Here is a 22658-nt window from a genome sequence, read left to right as displayed (position 1 = left end):
GAGACTTGCTTCAAGAAGGTTCTAGAAACTTGTCTCGAGAAGGTTCTAAGGACTATGTCCCTAACATCTTCTACCAACTAAGAAGCTTCTAGAAGGTTTTAGAGACTTGCTTCTAGAAGATTTTAGAAACTTGTCTCTAGAAGGTTCTAAGGACTATGTCCCTAATAGATAGATGATGTAAAATTAAATATATTAGGAGGCGGAATCACAATTTGATATAAACTATTTTTTATAGCAAAAGCTTTTTTAAGAAGTTTATGATTCTTTGCATGAACCAAAGCCTCTTTTATATTTAAAATGGTAGTCAAGAGGTGATAACCATTAATACACACATCTTGATAACTGATCAGATTCTAAGGTAATGAGGGTGCAAACATCGCATGTTTACATTTTATGATGAAATCCATAGGTAATTTTACTATCATTGTGCCCTCTTAGAAATAAAACGCATTTTTTCCAACCATGGTCATCATATTTTTAATTTGCCAAGTTGAAGATTTTTCAATAAAAAATTGTCTATCCCATAGGATAGTATGTGTTGTTGCATAATCAATGAGCGCATCATTTGATTCATTATTAGAAGTTTTGTCATTCATATAAGCCTTTAAGTCATTAACACTAATTGAATCCATCGACGCATCCATGGTATGAACTTCATGAGCCTCAACTCATAGTTTCTTATTTTCTTGGAACATTTTAATAAAATATTTTGAAATATGGCATACATGTGGTAAATGTCCAATCATTCCACACTTATGGCAAGAACACATCTCTAATTTTTATTTTTTACTATAATTAATAGTAGAACATTTATTTTTTTTCATATGAATAGAAATGGTCATGACTATGACTGCCCTTATGTTTATGAGCACGTTTTCCATGTTTATATAATTTTTTCTTAGACTTTGAAGTATTAAGTGCATGAGATTTTGGAATTGTGGTTCTAATAGGACAAGCTTTTGCATTGCACAAGAATAGCTCATATTTCTTCTTCGCAAGAAGTAGATAGGACATGAGATCAGAATGACTATGAAATTTCATGTTCTTGTATTGTTAAGCAAGCACAACAGATATAAGAAGAAATATAGAGAGAGTTTTTTCAATCATTTCTTCTTCAGAGATGCTTTCTCCACATAATTGTAATTGTGAGACAATATTATACATTTCATTATTGAAAGCATTTAAATTTGGAAAATCAAAGATATGTAAATGTGTTGAATTATGATGTGCACGTAGAAGGAAAATGGTCTTTTGATGATCAAACCTGGATTTAAGATTCTTCCAAAGTTCTGCAGGATCTTCTATTTCCAAATATTGATATTGTTATGCAGGTATAAAATGATGAGGAAGGAGAAGAAGTGCTTTCCAACGAATAGCACAGAGAAGAGAAATACTTATTGTAGAAGATTCTTCAAACATAATGGCATTTGAGAGTTGTTCTGTAAATAAATTTGTTTTTGCCATTTTTGCCCATAATAGATAATTGTTTCTATCAACAGTCAATGGTAGAAATAAAAGAGCTTGAAAATATTGGGATGCATTGATAATAGTTAGATCCATAGTAGAAGCATTTGAAAATGTTGAAGCACTCATTATAAATAAATCTGTAAAGAAAATACAAAATCAAGTAGAAAAGTTGAATAAAATGTACCTTAAAATATAAAGTCAAATAAAATGATAAATTTAAAATTAAAATCAAAAATATTTAATTAATTAACTAATTAATATATATATATATATATATATATATATATATATATATTAGCAAGGTTGTGGATTGTGGTAGCAGAGCAGCAACAAGAGGCGGCGACAAAGCAGTAGGGTGGTAGTGGCAAAGCAGTAAGGTAGGAGCGGCAATCAGTGCTGAGATTGGTGGCTATTCAATGGCAGCTAGCAGTAAGCAACAATGACAAGGCATTATCAGCAACAAGATCGGCGACAGAGTCGGCAACAAGTAGCGGTGGCTATTTGGTAGAAGAGGTGGGGCACTGCAGGGAGGCTAGGCAAGGGGGCTGCATTATAGTAAGTATTCTAAGGAAGCAAAGTACAAAGTAGAGCAAGTGCTTTAAGCAAGTAGCTAGTTTGTGAGAGGCTAGCATGAAGTGTAGCAAGATCATGAATCAAATATGGAGCAAAATAAAATTGTGATAGTATGTAGAAGAGAGTCATGTTGATAACTTATTGAGAATGTTTAGAAAGATTCAAGAGTAGTAGTAAATAATACACACAAACACAAGAATAGTAATAAGTAATATATATATATATATATATATATATATATATATATACACACATACAAGAATAGTAGTTAGTAATACATAAACACATAAGAGAGTTTTTAAGGAGAAAGAACTTTATACCCAAGTCTATTGATGTAGTTCTGTCATGTATACAAGAGGAGAAGGAGAGAAGATAAACGCTTTCTTTCTACTACATTCCAAATACTATAGCTTTAATATATACTATAGACTATAATAAATATTATGGAGAGTACCGGCTACATTTAAAGCTCTCAACACATTCAAAACATCTCTCTACTTAATAAGACACAAATCATATTTAATATCATCATCCTTTTTAATTCTATTTATCAAATTTAATTATAAGATAGTCATTTATTTATTTATCATAATTGATTAATTTAAAATGGTGTGATGTATCCAAATTAGACACATGTTCTACAAATTGGACATATATCATATGATATGTAAGATATTGTCATATAGATCTTTAGTAGATAATAAATATATAGGTTAAACTAAGGCCTTTCTCACTCTTATTAATGCCTTTCTTGTGGTCTATCTTGGTTCAAGACTTCCTAGTCCTTTTCCATTTTGCAATAGCCATTCTAATCTCAATTTTATATCCATTCCTTTAAAGGTTGTCCACATTCTATTTTTTGGTGATATAAGAATATATAGACATTTTTAGAATGTTGTTGTGGTTTGTATTATTGAAAAAACTTATAAAGTAAAAAAAAAAAAAAAAAAATCAAAATTTTTATTTTATTTAATTTAGAAAAATAATCAAGATATATTTTAAATAATAATTGATACTAAGTAGAATTAATAATACTTAAAAAAAATATTTTTTATTCACTATATTTAAAAATAAATAAAAGAACATAATTTATTTGAGATGAATAGATTACACATTAATAAAACTATGAATTAGTATTTTATTTGAAAAAATAAAAATATAATTATATCTAAAATTCTTTTAAAATTTTAAAATCAACAAATTATAATAATTTTAAGATAAATATAATGTAATATATATATATATATATATATATATATATATATATGTGTGTGTGTGTTGAAATATGAATAAAAATCATGACAAATAGTACAAAACATTTCACAAGTGTTGTTTTCTGTTTTTAATTAAATGAAACGACTTTGTAATATGTAAGAGTTTGTAAACAATATTATTACAACAAGATCTGATCATAAATATATATATAGATATAAAATTAAATAAATAAATTAGTGGATTACTAAAGTGTCTTAGATTGCTAGAAGTCCTATGAATCCTAATATGAGTTCAATAATATCATTGATTGTGTATTACTGTTTTTATGTTAAAAATAATTGTAGAAAACATTGAATACAAGTTGTAACAGGAGATTTAAAATAGAATAAAAATACATCATTATATAATTTTAAATAATAGTACATGATTTTTCTTTAAACTTGAAAAATTAGTTGGATTTGAAATATACTAAATCCAACTAATAAACAGGTTGGTTTTCAAAGAATAAAATTACAGAAACATATTCAAAAAGTATTATTCTCCAATACACAAGGAACTACACATCCCCCAGTTTTACTTACATGAAACTATTGCCAAAAAATGTTGCGCAGCTTTTTTCAACTGTCAGAGTCTCACTATTTGCTCAAATTGATGAGGTTCTGGCTCCACCTCTGAAGGCAGAAAACCTTCATATTTTGCTGCTAAACAACAATATAAACAAATCTAAGTGCAGGATCTACATAGTCGATCTGCATTTCAGGCCCAGCTTCCATGAAGATAACGAATGGTCATACAGGATGCAGACGTTGCCCATCACATTGCAGCGAGTGCTTCTGTTTGTGCAGATTGCGTGAAATAGAGAGTTCTGATGGCTTCAGTGATCGAGGAACCTGCATCTGCAAGCAAAGCTGAGAGAGATTGCGCCACAGCAGTGCAGGTTTATCATGATTTGATATCATCTTTCGAATGAGTTGATGAGCTTCACTGAAATATCGTGGCTTAAAATTCTTTTAGAACTGAGAGGGAAGGGAGATGTGGTGTGGAAAGAATATCCTTCAACTGTCAACGAAAGATGAGTTTTTTTAAGGAGTAGGCAGCTTCGGTGAATAAAAACTCATCCAGTTAGATTTTTGAAATGACCCAGCTGATTTTACTTGCAACAATCAAACCACACTCGATACCATCTCACAACAACAGTTCCACCTGGTTTGCAGCTTCAGAGATCCTCGACATTCCTTATTTTTTCCTTATACAACAGTTTATTTCTTTGGTTGTCAAACTAACTCATGCACGCAATTAAGAGAGCTTGACCCCAGGATCGGTAATAGCAGTACACGGCACTTTCTTTTCAATGCTACATCCTTAAGCAAAGACACAATGACCTCAAACACACATTCCCTTTGAAGAACTTACCGTAAGTCTAAGATCCACAACTCGTAACGTCGTAGTTTAATTTGCGTACGCATATTCTAAACAAGAAATATGACTTCAAAAATCCATGATACGATCTAACCCAGCTGCGCCACTTCATAAATTACTGAAAGTCCAACACTCAATCATGATACGGTAATGCATTACTTTGCAGTACCATAGATCCACGAATTTTTGCATGACTAATATTGCTATTATCCACCAGGATGCCAAAGATTCAAAGGTTTAACCGCAAATAAGAACATTCATGCCTCCTCATGATTGAGACGACCATAGCCATCACAGCTGAAATACACATCGGTAAAGAAGTAAGATGTACAAATTAGTATGGAATCATCTCCTAGAGTCGAACAATCCAAAGCGCCTGATCACTCTTTCGGCACAATCCACACCCTGCGAGCCGGGAGCCTCCGAGTTGTTGAGAATAGAAGCAGGAGAAAGGATCTTCCTTGGTAACAGCGCTCATTAGCTATACAACTTTGAAGCAACCACCCCATCAGACACCACATGACTAGATATCAAGCCCCTTCATCTGTGTCGATAATGCACGAAAGAAAAGGGACGGAGGAGAAGAAGCAGTGAAAGGACGCCCTGCTAAGTTGGTTTCTTCGTCGTTGCGCCAGACTCCTCGTTGCACCATGCCTCATGATTGGGCAATCAGAGTAATAGTCGTTGCAGGTGCGTTGAAACACATTTGATGTTAATACCCACTTGAGCGCGCTTCAACAACATGGTGTATGGGAAACATTAGGCAGCGTTGTTGTGATTATTTTCCTCGCTCTCGTGGTTTAACTCGTCCTCTGCAGCGTAATCGTAAACAAGAAGTGTGTCTGTGGTAGTCCTAGGGTGCTCGTCCACCTCCAGAGATGTCAAAGCAGCTAGGTCCTTCATCTCCTTCTCGCTGCTGGTGAGCCTCTCCACGGCAAGCTTGAAGTGGAAGACGCTCGTCTGCAGTCTCTTCAGCTGGAAGCTACGCTGGGATACCAAGTTTTGAGCACTCGCCAAGGATTCCTCCAGTTTGTGTGACTTGGATTTGAGAGCGGCTATGGTGACATCGGCCCTCTCCACCACGCCCTTGAGGTGGGCCACTTTCTCCTCCAGTCCTCGCCGGTGCTCTCTGGTTGCCTCGAGCTCTTCTTGTAAACGCCTGACTCCGCCCTCTCCCTTGGCAGTGGCGATCCGGGATCTCAGCTTGGAATTGGAATTTCCTCCCTTGTACACGGACTCCTTCCGTGTGCCGCCCTCGGAGCTCTGGGGTGAGACGGAGCTCCCTGCTCCTGCACGTTCTTCGGGCTCGGAGGTATTGTAACCTCCAGCGCTCGAATTTGGACTGGTCATTTTGAATTCGCTAGAATACAATGGTGGGTGCGAGCGACTACGTAGCAAAATTGGGGATCTAGTGCGGTGGCGCAGTCGCTCACGAAACGGCGGCGACTCTTGTCGCCGAGACCGCTCTCTTCTGTCCCGGAACTTAAAGGTGCGTTCGTAGAATCCTTTGTTCTTCCGTACCTGGTTGACGCGTATGCAGCGGCCTTCGATTTGCACTCCATCCCCATCGCTGATGGCCATGCTGGCCGATCTCTGGTTAGCAAATGTGACGAATCCGAAGCCGCGAGACTCCCCACTCATCTTATCATGCACAATCTTGACCGACAAAACCTCGCCGAACGTCATGAAATGTTTTCTCACTGTATCTTCGGTGCTTTCGTAAGAAAGCCCCCCAACATACACTGAATTTGCGTCGTCCATCTCTGCGGGAGGAAAATACCTCTCTCCGCGTTTTATTATCCCAAATTGCCGGTAGTCGTAACAATCAATTCACCCAAGAGGATGTCTGCATAATTCTTCAGAGCAAGATCAGCACATTATTCCAACAACCACAAATGCCCAAATTCATCGACCATATTCTAAGCACCACACCATTTTCTACTACAGAATAAAACTGGCAACCTTGCCTGGGGGGGGGGGGGGGGGGGGGGGGTCATTTGAGGTGGCAGATTCTTCAGCCATTGCAACCTAAAATTAGCCCTTCGAAGGAATACCGGCATCGACCCGTCTAGAGGCCCATGTCCTCGCCCTCCAAGCCAAAAATTCTACACTTGTACAGTGAACATCGATTGCCTAGAATGCTGAGACCCATTGTTTCCAGGGTTTTAATATTTATAAGTTATATTTGCATGAAGTCCGTTTCAGATACTTTAAGCATTTCTAGAGCCCTAAAAAGAACTGTAACATAACGAGCTCCAGATGAATGGTGGGCAGGTTTCTGACCTGTTCAGGATTTTGGTCTTCCGCCACTCCCTCGCCTTGCCATCAGATCGTCAAAAGAGACTCAATAAAGACTCATCGCGGAATAAGAATGATGCTTGTGATAGCTCAAAACCCACTATGCGCAACTGGCAACGCTCATCCTCTCCATACCCTCACTCTTTTGTATCACAGTGACAAAATCTCAGTCCCCAGCGCGGGTCTTCTGCACTGCAAGGCCACCTTAAAACAAAACCACACCTTACGGCGCACACCAAGGATACTGAAAAAGAGAAAAAAAATAAATATCACTCAAAACCAAAAGAACGCGTAAGCACAAACAAAACCTGCACATTCCACTACAAGCAGCGAATTTAATGCTACAAATGCTGAAGAGGTCACAGCTTACAACTCCACAAACTTCCTATTCTGCGCCACACCTACCAGGGCCAAGTAGTTCACGTTAACGACGATTTGCGGGCAATGAATTCTAGAACGGAACAGTCGTCACCTTCATCTCTGGTACCATGAAACGAGAGATATTCAAAACCAAGCAGAGGCTCACGCATAGTAAGTTTACTTGGTTTGGACAAGGAGGGGGTGGCACGAGGAGCGTAGACAGAGGTGAAGATAGAGACTTCGGCATCAACCAATAGTTATCATTATGGAGTGGATACCTGAGGCACAAAGAGAGATGAGCAAGCATGGTGGAGGAGTAACAGTTTGCACCCATATACATCTTCCGCACCCAACCAGCACCAGCACCCGCACGCACGGGTGCTCGCACAAGCTCCGGTTTGGCTATTCTTCGTCGTAATGATCCGCTGCTGGAGGACTAGATGCTAAGATCGCCTCCGCCTGTCTGTACCGGTGTCCCTCCACCGCAACCTTTCCCAGCCTATTCCATCAAGAAAAGAACACTTCGGAACTTCACCACTGCACTCCCGCTCATCGAGGAGAAAGCTCAGTCAAGTCTAGGGTGTTCACCGCTGGATTGGCAACCTCCTGTGTTCCACGGAGCAGAAAGATGTTGCTCATAAAACACCCTTACCGACAAAATGAAGGAACCTATTGCCGGGTACCTGACAACACCCGCCTCTGTTTGTGTTTGTTCCGCGTTTTCTGTACAGAGCGTCTTTGAACTTGCGTAGGTAGGGCCCGCTTAAGCCGCAAATCCTCTGTCCAATTCCCACAAGGGGGCTTCAGTAGGTCCAAAATATCCTGCACTCCGAATGGACCCCATTCTTCCATCCTCTGACCCATTCGCTTCGTGTGAACTGGTTACTGTCTGTACTGTCCTTCATCCCACGACTCTAACACTAAGGTCGACTACCCAAATCATTTTTTTATATATGTGCAGCAAAAAGAGACGTTGGGACTGGTTAGTCAAGACTGGCCAATGAAGTTCATCCATGCATCTGAAGGATGGATAGATTGGGTACAGGGGATCACGGCGAGGCAATTCCATTCACCAAGCGTTGACAAGTTTGCTCCCTAAAATGGTGCCAAACTTAGATTGATGGTGTTGTAGACTATACTAATGAAAGAGGATGGTAGAATTGCGGATTCTGACTAATCGGGTTATGCGTCGAAAGCACGGTATGAGAGCTTTCTGTGTTCGACATCATCACTATCCTGTGCAAAACATAGGTTCTCCCTTCCCCTATTCTAACAGGACTTTGATCAGGGCAGTGATGATTTCGATAAGGACCAAGATACATACATAAAAGTCCACTCTATATGTTGGCGATAAGATACAAGATTTAAACAAACAATCAGCTAAGTCTCATGTTCAGGATTTAATTTAATTTTTTTAAAACATATATATATATATATATAATAATAATCAAGCGGTCTGCAATATATCAGCAGTGCCAGAGCCACAATAACATCTTTCATGAGTCTAAATTTGGAATCCTCGAACATGTCCTTCCGCATCTTGAAACAAAAATCATATGCAAAGGTAGGTCTGAAAACTCGAACTACATGCTTTGCATAATTGGAAACAGACTGAAAGATTCTCCACGACCCTGCAGTGGCGAACTGTGCTACAGAAACATTAGACCAGGCTGAATTCAAAGTTTTGCTTTCAAGCATAGGATGCCATTCATGCAGTAAAGACTCGTTTATATTAAGTAGGGATAATTATCGAATCGCCGGATAGAAACACTCACCAGAATTTGAAAAAGGACTTTCATCAAAGATGTAAATGGTGAATCGCCAATACTGAGTTCATTAGCTTCTGAGGCATCGTATTCCCCTACGCTTACATCAAAATAAATCAAGAAGGATTACAGAGTGTTGTTCCATAGGTTTGCTGCCTCCCATAGTCGTGAATACACACGCCATGCATTTGATTAGCACAGCATTTTGGGTCAAAGAACAATATTGAACTGCATGAGAAGATTGAACAAATTAAAGAGTCGTTTACAAAGAACCTCACCTTTTCCACATCTCAGATAATGCTGGACAAAACAAACTTTGATCTACAATTGCCTCCAACTTGACATCAGAACTGCCCACCACAGCAGTGTTGAATAAGATCAGCTAAGAATCTTAAACCCAAAGAAAGCGTCTAAAATGAAAAGTAGAAAGATACATGAATAAATTAAAAATGTCACGTTCTCATGTCTACTAAACATGGTTGCAATGACACCACATAGCCTAGTAAAACTAGATGCTTAGTAATCCTTTGGTATCCAGTGAAAATTCATCCTGGTGTCCTATAATAATCAGAGAATATTAGTTGTGTTGAGAATGTTGAGAAAGACACAAGAGTAGTAGTAAGTAATACATACACACACAAGAGAGTTTCTAAGGAGAGAGAGCTTCATACATAAAAATCTATTGATCTGGTTGTATCTCGTATACAAGAGAAGAAAGGAGAGAGGATAAACATTTTTTCTCCACTACATTCTAAATACTATAGCTATAGTATTTACTATAGTCTATAGTAAATATTATGGAGAGTGTCGGCTATATTTAATGCTCTCAACACTTCTCTTCGCTCATCATAATATTTACATAATATAAAATTTATATAAAACTATAATCTATACTTTTCTATAATCTCACAAGATCAACAATTGTTGCCTCATTAAAACCTTATCTAGGAAAACCTTATTGTATTTAAGGGCAAAACCATAGATGAAGAAAAAATAGTACAACATCAATTTTTTTAATTATTTAAAGAGCTCATTAACTTTTTTATTTTGGAAAAGCAAGTCGCCTCATGCCAATGCCATAAGTAAGTCGATGATGGTTGCACAATTCGAGAGCTATGGTGAAGAGATCAGCAAGATTATTTGTAGATTCAATTTTTTTAATTATAAGAGCTTGATCAATGATCAAGTCATGGATATAACTAAAATACTTTGGATCAATATCCTTTATCAAATCACCTTTAATGAAATAAACTTGCATTTGTGCAATACAAGTACTATTGTCTTCATACAAGATAGTTGAAGAATCATCATATGAAAATCCATAAGTTATTTGAATGAATTTATTAACTAATCACAATCAAATATATTCTTTAGATGCTTCATGTAAGGCAATAATTTGTAAATGGTTGAATAAAGTTGCAGTTATTGCTTATTTCATTGATTTCCATGATATTACAACTTCATATCTTAAAAATACATATCATGTTTGAGGTTTAGTTGTTGCAGTATTAGATTTATATCTCGCATCATAATATCCAACGAATTTTGGATTTATAGATTGTGTATAGTATAATCCTAAGTCTTCAGTATCTTTTAAATAACATAATAAATATTTGATGCCATTCTAATGTCGTAGTATTGGACGTGCACTATGTCTTGCAAGAATACAAACTGCAAATGCATTTCTAGTCTTATGAATGTAGCCAAATATAAAAGTACTTCAACCGCTCTCGTATTGCAACACCACTATATGGTGAAAATATAAATGAAAAAGATTTATTAATATTTAGTCATCTTGGATATTAGAAACAGTGGCCAATTCTAGTGCCAATATTCAGGGGCCAGTTAATGTCACCCCATTGTAGTTGTACCACCAAACGTGACAAGAACGTATGTTCGACCGACATCATCGAACCAAGTACCCTCCGTACTAATGGGACGACTACGATCATTTTCTAACCCTGCATAGAACAAGCTTAGTAGATATATACCAATGGAGACACCCAATATGCCTGATTGGGGTGCAAGAAGTCCACTTCGTTGTTGCCATTGCAGACAGAATAGTGATTATACTAGTGAATGTTCTAATTCCAAGGCCATTATCAATTACGCACTAGTGTGTGGAAATAGCAAGCAGTCAGGACATACTTATCAGCAAGGTAATACTCCGTTCAATTTCAATAATCGAGATCAACAGATCCAAAGCCAGGAAAAAATTGAGGAGATAAATTGAGGTCCTCAAGATTCTCTTGTAAACTGGGTGAAATGAGTCTGAGCTATTCTTACTAGGAGTCGATAAAAAGAAAAAAGACCAATTCAATATTTGGGTAAATTTGATGTGAAGGATCAATTTGACCTAATTACGGGGACATCCAATCTAGGTCCTGTTATGGGCCTCTTATCTAGTATGAGACCTAACTCGGTTGAGCAACCCAATAAGGTCTCGAATATGAAGGCTTCGGTTCCATTTCAAGCTGTTCCGTTCTATATGCTGTTTTGGGAAAATATCATTTCCATAGAAAGATCCTGTTAGAGGCGAGAATTCTATGGAGGCAGGTCTGCTCTTCCAATTCGAAGTCCAGGGTGGAAGAATAGGGGACTTCACGGAGTTAAAGGAAAGGAGAGGAAAAAAAAAGAAGGCATTTGAAGATCGGGATTTTTAGGTCGAAGAGCTAGCTTTAAGTTCCTTCAAAAGGTGTAGAATTGGGTTTCATAGGATTTGGAAGGACTTTTGCGATCGTTGCTGAAAGTCAGTGTTTGTACTGGTGATTTGGATTTTTTTTTTACAATAAAGTTAAGGTTGGTACTCTTAACTGTTTTGTGAAATTGGAGAAACTTCTGCAGTTGAAATTTAGAGGTGTCTAAAGGATTGAGTATACCGAGTGCATGCAAAAGTTTGTATTAATCTGACGGAATAGATAGAGGATATTTGATCATTAGTATAAAGAGGTATCAAAAGTTAGCATATTGGAGTTGTTTAGGGTTTTGTAATATCTGAAGATCTACCAACTAGAATAAGGTGAATTTTGATGTCATAAGTCGAGGACTTAAAGGCAGAGCTGCACACAAAGTTGAATGAGAATTAAGGATTAGAGAAGAAAAAATTACAAGTTAAAGATTGTCATCAGCTTCTAAGTGGCAGTCAAGGGACATCAGTGTGGATTTGTGGCATTTCTTAAAATCTTTTGTATTTAGATGGTTGAAATCGACTAGACTACTTGGATACTCACAAAACATCATTTTATCTTCCACAACCAGACGTCTGGTGCATTCTCAAGCAAGACAGCACGTAATACAACAATGTGGTAATATCCTATAGGACCTCTAATATGTGTTGACTTTGTTAGCCACATGTCTTATCTTGTAAAGCAAGTTATCTATGTATGTGCCACGTAGTTGGCTTATTCCACAAGCTACTATACGGAGATAACTTGTTTCATAAGCTATCAATACATGGTTAGATTTTTGGCCAAGTATCTAACCTACAAACACATCTAAATTCAAAACCGCATCTATAAAGCTTCTAAGAAACTTTTTTAGAAGACTTTATAAAATTATTCTATATTTATCTACTTCTACTTAATTATATAAGTAACTATTGAGATAAATATATATGTCACTGATAGTGCATCATTGAAGCCATCAGGTATTTCATTTGCAAACTGTTTTAGATGTAAAATCTTAACAACTTCAATTTTAGCTAAAAAATATCCTAGGATCGAGATTTATTACAAATATTTTTAGTACTTCAAATACAAGTACTTTATTTCTTTGTTGATTGGATACTCCTCCTTGAAGAGATGGGAATACATTTACTTCAAAATGACAATTCTGTAAACGTGCACGTAATAAAGTACTAGTTGATGGATCAATAATACAAATAATGTTAGGTGAATCAAAACCAACATATATGCCTATCACGCACATATGCATGTAAGCTAGTAATTACATATATAAATAAGTAGAAGTAAGTAAAAATATATAAAAGTAAGTTAATTCTATAATATTTGTGCTAGTAGCTTCATTGACGCAGCTTTGACTTTATAGGTGTCTTTAATTGACTTTTTGGATTGAAAACATGGTCGACAAGTTGGCCATGTGCCACACATGTTGTTAGTTTGAAGACAAAGCTAACTATGTGGCCTACACGTAGAAAAACTTACCTTGTAAGTCAAGGCATGAGTCCTACAAAGTCAATATATATTGGAGGTCCTATAAAACATCGCCATGTAGCCCCTAGTTAGATAGTATATATAGAGACAAGAGTAAAGCCTTTTTCACTTTTCTCAACTCCTTTCTTGCTTCCAGTCTAATTTCAAAGGTCTCTAGTTTTCTTGGCTTTTCGCAATAGCTATTCCAATTTCTTTCTTAATATACATATCAAGTTATACCTATTTTGTCATCTTTCCATGAGAGAAGTCTTGTCACGACACAGAAATATAGGCTCGAGATCTAACAAGAAGTTTAAGAAGAACTGACAAGAACTAGATTAATCAGATGAATACAAGAACAACACCAGAGAGGTGAGCTAGAGCTCCAAGAGATGTGTTGTCGAGACTGAAGAACTCTTCAGCCTCGATTCCAATATATACTCCTATTTAGGAAGCTTCTCAAGCAACTTCTACCAACTACAAAGCTTCTCAAACAACTTCTACCAAGTAAGAAGCTTCTCAAGCAACTTCTACCAACTAGAAAGCTTCTTAAGCAACTTCTACCAACTAGGAAGTTTCTCAAGCAACTTCCACTAACTAAGAAGCTTCTAGAAGGTTCCAAAGACTTACTTCTAGAAGGTTCTAGAAACTTGTCTCTAGAAGGTTCTAAGGACTATGTCCCTATCACCCCCTCTTTTAGCTTTGAGGTCTCTGAGAAGAAATATTATTGTTAATCAATACCAACGCAAGAAAATGATGATCTGTCGCATAATATCTGCTATGAACTCCAACTATTGTTCACAAGGCAAGTAGTTCATCGGCCCTTGAAGCCAACGATAGAGGCCCATGCCTTCGACTTCTGACCAAGCATGAACTTCCGTATCTTCATTATAAAATTATCTTGCAAACACGCCTTCTGGCTGACCATCGTAAGTAGGCTCGAATTCAAATACAATCACCAGTGATCGGTTACTCGGTATCCTCCGTCGTCGTCATGGTATAGGCGGTTCTTCATCTCGGGGTCGCCTTTGTGAGCTAGTCGATTGAGATAATCTGACAGGCATAGTATCTATCTCTTGGCTATCCATATTAGAAGGCTATTGAAAAAATTCTACTTTATCAACTACGAGTTTTGGTGGTGCTCTCCCTCTTTCTTATATTCTTGGATGAGGAAGCTTCAGAAGGAAGCTATCGTCGAATCGGCTTAGATTTATGAGGATGTTGTTCATGAAACTCTTGTACCTTTTGTAGCACATTGATAAGATTTTCAACTGGTTCGCACGTTCATTCATTAATATCGTAGCCGCACCAATGAACAAGATATTCCAACTGGCCCCACTTTTGCTATGAATCCAACACCTTTTTGACCTCGTATTCCTCGTGATTCTCGATCTCAATACTAGGTGGTGGACATTACTTTCTTCCAAGAAAGGATGACTCTCGATAAGGCTCCAACAGAGAAACATGAAAGACTGGATGTACCTTAGATCTTAGATCCGAAACTAGCTCTTGCCGTCAGAGCTTTCTCCTCCGTTTTTACCTTTAAGAAATCTTTTTATCGAAAGGACGTTCCTGGAACGGCACAAAGGATGGAATAGCTTGAAACGGAATCGGAGCTCGTAATCGGGACCACATTGAGTCGCACGACCAATTCAAATCTCATATTGGGAAAGAGTCCAATAGTAAGATCCGGATGTTCCCATAACAGGATCAAATTGGTCCTTCGCATCAGATTGGCTGAGGCCCGTAGTAAGACCTGGATTCTCCTCTAATTAGACTGTATTGGGTTGCCCGACCAATTCAGGTCTCATATTGAGTAAGAGGACCCGGATTAGATTCTTGAAATTGGATCCAATTGGCTCTTCGAACCAGGCTCACCCGTCGTGTGAATATGTCCTTTCTCTTCCTGCTGACTCCCATTATTGGTATCGAACGGAGCATTTCAATATGCCCCGGCTGACTGTAACAAGGTGACTGACCCTGACCTCCCAATATTTTCACTAGAATTGGTCGTTGCTCTCAATATTCGAGGTAACTGAACATTAATAAAAGTCCTCTTTCTTTATATTTTCACAGTATACTCGTGTTACAACACGACATCCACCCCCTCTAAACCTGTGCATCTTCCGGTGTGCACCAGTTTACCCAATTGCTGTTTGATTTAGAATATATCCTCTACGTCTTTGTCCAGTTCGTCTTCGTCACTTTCATTATCCAAATCACTTTCATCTTCTTGCTGCGGAATCTCTATACCTTCATTAAGGTCTTCCATATTCATCTCCACGTGTCTTCGTTTAAATATTTTTACTCACTTCCCTGCAGTTGGTATTTTCAATTTTGTACCATATAACTCTCGTAACGAGTAAGTCGCATTATCATGAACAGTTGTTACTACATATGGTTCAAACCAACGTTTTGAAAATTTCCGCAAAGTACTATATTGATTATCCAGACTATTGTCATAAACAAGTACCCAGTCACCTTCCTCGATTGCTTTTGGTCTCAATCGATGTTGCTTATCGAATCGCGCCTTGTTTTGTAACCTTGTTCTTTTTAACCTTTCCAATGCTATTTGCACATCTTCCGTTCTTTGTTCCAATTATCAAATCCTAATAGCCAGAAGTTCTTCTCTTATCAATCCATCTTCCCATGGTAGCATACTCCAAGTAAGTACCTTTTCTTCAATCGGCATAATTGGTTTTCGACCTGTCATAAGTTCTACTGGCATATATCCTGTCACCAAACTATGTGTTGTTCGATCAGCCCATAATGCAAATGACAAAAGCCGTGGCCACTCTTTAACTTTCCCATTACAAGTTTCACCTCATGCTTTCACAATCAGTGGATGACCGCGTTCGCTTTTTGCATTCCCTTCGGGATTATAAGCAGTACTCAGTTATAGTTTAACCCCACATCTTTCAAAGAACTTACGAGCTTCTTGTGCATTTAATTCTCCACGATCTGCAGTGATTTTTCCTACGCATCCGTAGCGGCAAATGACATCTTCAAGCAAAAACCTACAAATCCCCTCTGTAGATTTTGTCCTCAATGCTCTTCCTTCTACTTGATTTGATAAATCTTCATGAGCTAAAACCAAATATCTCATTTGCCATAACCCAACTGGCATAATAACCAAATCAACAACCCATTTAAAATGAATAGCCAGAGGATACGTAGGATGAAGACCATCTCGATGTCGGATATTAGAATACGATTGACAGATTTCACATGACTCTACAAATGAGAGCACATCTCAATACATATTTTTCCACCAATATTGTTCCTTGAGTTTAGCAAAAGTAGCCCAGATTCCTCTATGCCCTTCCCATAAACTATCATGAAACTCCTTTAATAATTTTAGTTTTTCTTCCTTTTTGCCTATCACTCGTTGTAGCACCCCAATTCCTTTCTTCGGTCTCTTCCATAAGAATCCATCTCGAAACAAAAATCCATATGCTTTTTTTCTTATTTGTTTGAATTTTTCTGTAGACCGATTCTCCTGCTTAGTCAAGGTATTCAAGTAATGACCAATATCCAATAATTCTCCTTCATAAGATTCTTCAAGAAATAGCTTGTCTTCTCTGTTGAGATTTGATATTGAAAAGAATTTCAATCCGACGTCATCAATGTCTTCAACCATTTCGTCCTCCCTCTCGTATCTTGCTCGAGATAGCATGTCTACTACTAAATTGTCCTTCCCGATAACATGCTTAAATTCTGGATTTAGTGACTTAATATAAGCAATCCATCTCAACATTGCACTATCTGGCGTTGAACAGTTAGTAATCATTCCGAGCAATGGCAAGTAATCTATTTCAATTACTACTACTGCCCCAATCAAATAGTCCTTTTCAGCTTTCATAGCCGAAACAACTCCCCAAAGTTCTCTTCTAACTTGCGAGTATACACGCTGACAAATACTTAAAACTTTAGCCCCAAATCAAACTGCAAATCTATTCCCATTTGAATCATCTTGACCCACAGCCCATCCAGTGGCAATTGGACTAGCGTCCACAGTAAGAATCACTGGTCTATTGCACTTATAATCAACCTTCCTCAATATTGGAGGTGACATCAATAATTTCTTCAATCTTTGCATTGCCTGAATATGCCTTTCTTCCAATCTAAATCGGTAGCCCTTGCATAACAGTTAATATAATGGATCCGCTATGTGAGCATAATGACAAAACTAGATTCGATAAAATACACATGCATCCAAAAACTTGCGAACCTCTGTTAAAGAATCACAATCCTCTTTCATCCTTCCAATTGCATCAACTTTAGTCGGATCTGGTTTTCTTCCATAAGATCCACATAAATGTCCAACAATTACAACCTCTTGTACTCCAAATACGGACTTCACACCCGATAATGTAAGATGAACTTCTCCAAGCCGAATTAAAATCTTTTCACAATCTTGTATATGATCAACAACATATTTGCAACACCCCCTCAAATCTAAAGTTTCATCCTTGTCTCCTTCTCTGCACCCTTTTATAGGAACATCATCCAGAAAAGGCATAGTCTTTTCCGGAATAAAATCTCTCAATACCTTATTCATCCCATTCATCATATGCGCAACTGAGTTGGTCGCGCCTTGAGGAAGAGTGCACATTCTAACCAATCCAAGAGGTGTCCTCATTGTTGTCATATCTCTACTTCCTTCGGCAAGTTGAAATTGATCATAACCTAAATACAAGGAACCCATCGAATAGATCGCCCTTCCAGCAAACGCCTCAGCAAATTCATCCAAAATAGGTCCAATTCCTACATTCCTGACAGTTACAGCATTCACCGGCTGCATATCTTGAATAAACCGTAGTGACCCATTCTTCTTAGGTACCGTAAACCATCGACTAGAATACGGTACAAACGAGGGTTCCAATATTTTCATCTTTATCTTTTCTTTTAATAGCTCAACCAATTTAGGTAAATGTGCCCTCGGTATTGGAATCGGTCTTAGATTCTAAGGTACATGCGGTACAGTGAAGATAACTATAGGTATTATAATATTTGGATCCACACACTCAATTTCATGAGATTCGAAAGCAAACGATCTACCTTGTTTAGCCATCATCTTTTTGAAGCAAGTAATTTCCTCCGGCAATAAAGAACCATCAGAACCAATCTTCAATTCTTCAAAAGTCTCTTCAGTAAACTGATGTCCAATACTCACTGGATCTCTTAAACTTGCTTCTTTTGTTGCTTCTCCCATTTGTTCTTTAGAATCTTCTGGTAATGGTCTGGCAACAACCTTTACCTTCTTATCTGTCATTTTATATCTCGTCTCTACAGTGACTTCTGGTGCTTGAAAAGATTCAAGTATGGTATAAACTTCTCTTGAATGAATCTCAACAATCTTATCATTATCTCCTAATCCAATAGATGTAATCAATTCCAATAAATCTTCCAGTCCATTTTCTTCATAAACACCTAAAATCCTCTCATCATCTTGTAATGTACCTAACTTACATAATTGTCCTAAAATATTATATAATCTTTTTCTTTCTTTTCTTTTAAAATCATTAATTTTCTTATACATAATATTTCCATTCTCCAATATACCAATAAAACTCGCATCAAAGGTACCTTCATCTCGCGAGAGTACCTCCTCTTTGTACCTCCATAATCTCGCTTTACAGTGGTCCCTCCCCAAAATCCTTAAATCCTTCAACAATCTTTGGCAATGGTTTCTCCCTCAACCTATCTCGATTCTGTTCATAGTTAGGAGGTACTATTAGAAATTGTACAGCTTTCCTCCCATCTTCGCTACGTACCCTTGCATAAGCAGAACCATCGTCAAGTACTTTTGTTTCCATCCGTGTTGCCATAATATAAGGTTGTCCTAAAATCAACGGATAAGACGTTGTATCTTGAACAAAGAAATGTTGCTCCATCGCAACATCTCCAATCCGAATTTTGACATCTGGACAAGCTCCATATAATTCGCCTCGTGTGTTATTAGTTGCTCAAATTGCCCATCCATGTTCCATATCAATTGGCCATTTTTGCTTCTTATAAAGATCTTTAGACATGAGATTTATTTCAGAACCATGGTCGACTAAAGCAACTATTGGTTCTTCTATATCTCCTACTTTCACCAATACCTCAATAGTTGCCCTTGCCTAATGCTTTTAAGTATAATGGCTCAAAGTTTCCATTTTCTTATCACTATAATCTCCAAAACGTACTCGTTGATTATACCCATTCTTTTCATTTGTTGGTTGCATGTAACCAATATCAACCTCTTCTTCATCTCTATATATTCTTGCATCAATAGCATGACTCATTCCAGTTTCGCCCATTAATTACCTCTTTCGCTTAATGCTGTCAATGATAACATCATGAAACTCCTTCTTTGCAATTCCTAAGACTTCTTTCAATGTGAATTCCACCTTAGCATTTAATATACGTTCTTCCAACACCCCTTTCAAATTTGTTGCCGCTTCAATGTCAGAAAGTAGCTTATAAGCAATTGATTTGCCCTTATCTTTTGTCTCCATTGTTTTTTCTCCCAATGATGCTGAGGTATCCTTTACAGGCAATTCTTGTGAAGCTGCCTCCCGAGCCTTGTCTCCTCGAGTTTGCCTCTTAAAAGAATTTCCTTCTCTAGTATCATCAAAATTTCCTTGTCTCTTTTCTTCCATCAAAGCTTCATTTTGGCTCTTAGTAATATATGCATGAACTGAAAGAGACTCAACAGGATCCTCCCAACCTGTTCTACCTTGTATTGTAGCTGTAGTCCTCAATAACGCTTCACGAGGTAATTTCCCTTCTTACATTGTAGAAACGGCAGAAGCCCAAAACTCACTAATTTCCGTACTTCCACCCATTTCATCATCTACTCTAGCACCATAACTTGCACTTTCTCGTGCTGCTGTTTCATGCTCTTTTAGGTAATCTTGAACCAATGCTCTCATTTCTCCCTTGCCAAAATTGGTTTGAAGAAGATCCTTCCTATCTTTCAATGCTATCTTCCCATCTTTCTTGCAAATAATTCCCTTCCGTATCATATTATTAAATTCATTGCAATCTTTTCTAGTGTGTGAAGCGTCATCACACTAAATGCATCTTTGTACATATCCTTCTTTTGAAACATTCTTCGAATTGTTTGTAGAAGTATTCTCTTCAAGTCTAGCTAATTTAATTTGAAGATCTCGCATTCCTCGTATAATTTCTTCTATCCCCATATCTGCTTTCTTTGATTAGAATGTCGAAGGTTGAACTGCAGGCATTGTTGGTGGTGTTGTACGTACTGGAGCTTTGGGTGCTTGTACTGTTTTTGGAATATTGCTCCTATCCTTCCTCCTTTCTCTTTTTGTAAGCAACCCTACCGCATCTTCAACGTTCTTCCACTTCATTGTCAATCCTTCATCTTCTTCTTTGTCTTCAAGAAGGAGTTCTAATTTCCCTAGCAATTCTCCATCAGCAGCTTGAAGAAATAAATCAACTTTGTTCAGCTCCAATGTCAATTTTTCTACCTTCGACAATTGAAAGTACTGCCTCTCAAATTCCCTTAGTAGCGTGTTGCTTGCAAATTCTTATTGGGCCGTTCAATCCATTCCAGAAACAACTTCTTAGTAACGCGATCAGCATCTTTCAAGAAATATTCATCTTTCAATGCATGTAAAAAAACCTCCCATGAATTCCCATAACGATCCGAAATCGATGTAATGTGGTCTCTTATCTCTGGGATCGTGGCAAGTCCAAATAATTCAACCATTTTCTTCTTAAAAACCCGATTTAATTCCATTTCATGAACATAACATCTTAAATACCTTAAAATATTCCTTCCATCAAATTGATCAATTTTATTGACCACTGCTTGCAATGCTTTAGTTGCCAAAGCTTCCTTTTGATCATTGCTTTGCTGTTGCTACATTGATAATGAAAACGCTTAAAACATACTAGCAATAGACGGATCCATGTGCATACCTTGTCCTTTAGAAGAATCCCTACCAGAAACTCCTCCCAAAAATCCTTCAAAATTTTTAATTTCTTTTTGCATAAAATAAAGATAAAATCAACCAATATCTAATACCTTCTACCTCAAGCTTTCACGTCGGGTTCACCACTTTTGTCGTATTTACCTGCTTTCACATTCTTCCACATTTTGGGCCACCAAAAATCTCGAGAAATAAGCTCCAAGATCTTGTTGAATGCAAAATATCCTGCTGTTGGAAAATCGTGGCGAGACTGAAGAACTCGAAGTCGTGCTAGTCCTTTTGGAATATACAACCACTCCTCAAAGTATAAAAGATCTCCCTCTACCTTAAACTTGTCGTCATTGGTACGCTGCTTGATATCAATGGCTATTGAATCTTCAATGGTTACGGCACGTACCTGGTTCAGGAAGTCAGCATCAATTGGCACAATAGTAGCACAAAGCTGAAATTGCTCTGGCTTCAACAACGTCGTACATTGTTGATTAAATGCTGCTTCTCTAGCCTTTGGTACAAGATACGATCTCCTCGATAAGGCATCGGATAGTCCTTGCTGCTTTCTAGGTCGATAAGTGATAACAAAATCGAATCTAGATAGCAACATACTCCACCGAGCTTGACGTCAATTTAGAACTCGAGCCGACATGAAATACTCCAAATTCTTGTGATTAGTGTATATGGTCACTGGGTGTGCAGCTCCTTCAAGAAAGTGACGCCATTCTTGGAAAGAATCCACTATAGTGAGAAGTTTCTTATCGTGGATCTCATAATTGATTTCAGCAGCAAAGAACTTTCGAGAATAAAATGCAATTGGATGGAGCTTCTTGTCTTCTCTCATTTATGAAAGTACAACTTCCAAAGCAAAATCCGAAGCATCAGTTTCTAAATAGAAGGCCTTTATAATGTCTGGATTTATCAAGATTGGAGCCGTAGTAAATGCCGTTTTGAGGTCTTGAAATGCCTTCTCTGCTAGAGGTCCCCATTTCAGCTTATCCTTGCATGTCAATCGAATGAGAGGAGCAGCAACTTGAGAGTAATTCTTGATGAAGATTCGATAGAAATTAGTAAAGTCTAGAAAGCATTGTACGTCTCTAACCGTCTTCGGAACCTCCCAGGACACGATTGCTTCCACCTTCTTAAGGTCCATCTTCAAGCCTTCCGTAGTCGCAACGAACCTCAAAAACTCCATCTCCATTTGGTGAAATAAACACTTCTCCAACTTGGCATATAATTCTTGCTTGTATAGTTTCTCTAAGATCAAACGAATGTACTTTTCATGCTCTTCCTCGTTTTTGGAGAATATCAAAATATCATCCAAGTAGATGACAATAAAATCATCAAGGTGCTCTTAGAAAATGTCATTCATCATATGTTGAAAGACCGTTGGAGCATTGGTAAGACCAAAGGGCATGACATTATACTTAAAATGGCCATACCTTGTACGGAACCCTGTCTTCCACTGATCT

General features: G+C 37.6%; 1 protein-coding gene across 8 annotated transcripts; it reads right to left on the bottom strand.

Moving 5' to 3' along the window:
• Positions 1-4987: 4987 nt before the first annotated feature.
• On the bottom strand, positions 4988-8018 carry LOC112289810 (uncharacterized). 8 transcript variants are annotated; one of them, XM_090255037.1, is made up of 4 exons: positions 7611-7992; positions 7378-7452; positions 6958-7176; positions 4988-6520 (listed from the first exon to the last, which is right to left on the bottom strand). In XM_090255037.1, exon 4 carries the CDS (start codon positions 6433-6435, stop codon positions 5434-5436), a length of 1002 nt encoding a protein of 333 aa, XP_090111163.1. In that variant the 5' UTR covers positions 6436-6520; positions 6958-7176; positions 7378-7452; positions 7611-7992; the 3' UTR covers positions 4988-5433. The 8 variants fall into 8 exon arrangements, with proteins under 8 accessions (XP_090111163.1, XP_090111165.1, XP_024391188.1 ...); XM_090255039.1 differs by having other exon boundaries at positions 6958-7164; positions 7611-7965; XM_024535420.3 differs by lacking the exon at positions 7378-7452 and having other exon boundaries at positions 6958-7373; positions 7611-8015.
• Positions 8019-22658: the final 14640 nt, after the last annotated feature.

Source organism: Physcomitrium patens, chromosome 12, assembly GCF_059467195.1.
Source record: "Physcomitrium patens ecotype Gransden chromosome 12, ASM5946719v1, whole genome shotgun sequence".
NCBI classification, from domain to species: domain Eukaryota; kingdom Viridiplantae; phylum Streptophyta; class Bryopsida; order Funariales; family Funariaceae; genus Physcomitrium; species Physcomitrium patens.
The sequence above is the reverse complement of the archived record's forward strand: the minus strand, read 5'-3'. Positions and strand labels throughout refer to the sequence as shown.